The sequence below is a fragment of the Gavialis gangeticus genome, unplaced genomic scaffold, assembly GCF_001723915.1.
Source record: "Gavialis gangeticus isolate Ggan-Ray unplaced genomic scaffold, GavGan_comp1, whole genome shotgun sequence".
Lineage (NCBI taxonomy): Eukaryota > Metazoa > Chordata > Crocodylia > Gavialidae > Gavialis > Gavialis gangeticus.
In genome coordinates, this window is record NW_017729005.1 from 7220466 (window position 1) to 7222935 (window position 2470).

Below are 2470 nucleotides of genomic sequence, written 5' to 3' on the forward strand. Positions count from 1 at the left end.
AAAAAAAAAAAAAAAAAATACTCCAGGTGCAGTAGGGGAGGCTGGGGGCAGCATCTGAGCTGACCCCAGCTGTCTTACCTGGGGTCCTGGAGACCTTCCAGGGCTCCAGCAGCAGCAATCTGGGCTCACAGAGCCTGGCCAGAAGCTGGAATGTGGCTCTGGCTGGCAAGGCTCTGATTTCAGACAGCACACACAAGCACATGGTGCCACCCCGCTTTTTCCCCCCCCCATGCATTTTTTTTTTTGATACCAGGATTTCCCAGCATCTAAATCTAAATCTGGCTCCACACTGCATAACCAAATCACATGCACAGGGTGCGTTTTGCAATGCCTCAGAAGCAAAATGCATGTGCGTGCTCATGTGGACACAGACAATACGTTTTCTTCATCATGTTTCAACAAAACTATAAAAAACAGGATTTTCAAAAATCTGGATTTGAACATTAGCAAAAAGGCTAAGATGCAATCTAAAATTAAGACATTAAATTAAACAAAGTGCAATCTACTTGCTTAGATTTGTCAGGTGTATAATTATACATATAGTACATATACCCACTATTATACTTTAATAATAAATATATAACATTATTTCAGTTGAACAACTGTAGCATTAATATTAGAAAGGGAGCTGGAAGTTTATATTTAATATAAATGGAACTTCTTAAATATAAAAATTACTTAATAAACAAAAGCTCAATTTTGTTTAAAACCATACCATTTTCCTAGAAAGCATACCTAGCTAATAACCAAGTGTTAAAGAGATTATTTAATTCAAGCAGTTTCTGCATGAGATTATTTGTGTGCATGTGCGTGCGTGTGTGCACACACATACATATGTAATGGTAGCTTTAACTTTGTGAAGTCAATTAGGTTTTGAAAAAATCTAAACAAATAGATTGCACTTTATTTAATTCACTGCCACAATTTTAGATTGCAAAGTCCTTTCACTGATGTTCAAACTAAATTTTTTAACTGTGTGTGCATGTGTTCAGTTTTATATATAGATTATATATAATTACTATTTATTTTAAACTCTCTTGGTTAATTCAAGCTATTGCAAATACCTATGATCTAATTTAACTGTATTTTGCTTTAGGTTCTTCTAGCTAATTGATAAGAAGTGTCCATACACTAACTTTATCAGCTAGCACAAATATTTGTTACACATTATTATCTCCTATCCAGACAGGAGTTACGAGGGTTTCCACCCACTGCAGAGTGCAGCTTTGCATAGGCTTTGACCTCATGCTGTGACCCTCATACCAGCATCCACAGGCTACAGGTCATGACCTCATAAATTAGCATCATGGAAATAAGAGCCATTCCAGGTTTAGTTACAGAACAGAACACTGTGGCTATACACTCCTCAGTCTTTTCTCTTTCTAACTGGACTCTGCTGCTTTGTCTTAACTCTTCTAGAAGACAATACATAATCCACACTTCAGCTTTCATTACCAGCACACTAAATCTTCTCCTGTGCTGAAGGTCTGATTTCCTTGCTCTGCTGCAAAAACATTCATTTAGTGTGGATCGAAAGCCAATATCATATAGCCATTAAATAAGCCTATTAAAAGGTAAAAGAAACATCATTGTTGAAGTGAAGACTTTTGTAGCACTCATTCAGAAACAGCTTGAAATAATTTATCTCTGTTAACATCTGGTTATTACCTACATATGCTTTCTAAGAAAACATGCATCGTATGGTTTTAGACAATATTGACTTTTTATTCGTTAAGTAATCTATATTTGAGAAGTTCCATTTATATTAAGTATAAACTTCCAGCTCCATTTCTGAATTAATCTTACAGGAGGTTTCTTCAATGTTATAAAATTAATATAATCTGGTTACTACAACGAGCGAGGTTTTAGGCCAAGAACTTCAAAGCACAGATTTTGGAAGCTTTTAATTTTTTCTCTCAGCAGGGGGAGCTAGCATCCTCATCCTTGAGAGTCAATCAATGCACAAACTGATCATTTTAAACACATGCATGGAATGTTTACTCAATAAAGAGTCTGTCAGTGAGCAAAACAGTATTCAAGTTAAACCATAGTGGGAAAAAATGTATTTTGGTTTACCTTTATCCTGGAATTCTTGGGGGTAGCTGTGGAGGAGGGGAGGGGAGGGAGAGGAGGAAGAGAAGGGGGAAAAAGAAAAAGAAAAAAAAAAAAATCAATATGCATTCAGAAATTCTCAAATAGTTTCATAGTTTCTAGGGTCGGAAGGGACCTGAGCAGATCATCTAGTCCGACCCCCTGCCATGGCAGGAAAGAGTACTGGGGTCAAATGACCCCAGCAAGGTGGTCATCCAACCTCCTCTTAAAAACCCCCAGGGTGGGAGCCTGCACCACCTCACTTGGAAGCTGGTTCCAGACCCTAGCCGCCCTGACCGTGAAGTAGCGCCTCCTGATGTCCAACTTAAACCTTCCCTCCGCCAGCTTGTGACCATTGTTCCTGGTCACTCCTTGCGGC

The 2470-nt window shown here is 38.3% G+C and overlaps 1 protein-coding gene across 2 annotated transcripts in view; it reads right to left on the reverse strand.

The window, feature by feature from the left end:
* Positions 1-2470, reverse strand: part of SKAP2 (src kinase associated phosphoprotein 2) — a 226835-nt gene that overhangs the window by 180592 nt on the left and 43773 nt on the right. For both annotated transcript variants that reach the window (XM_019508620.1, XM_019508621.1), the window contains exon 4: positions 2077-2102. In XM_019508620.1, the coding sequence (XP_019364165.1) occupies positions 2077-2102 (26 nt within the window). The remainder of the gene's footprint in view (positions 1-2076; positions 2103-2470) is intronic.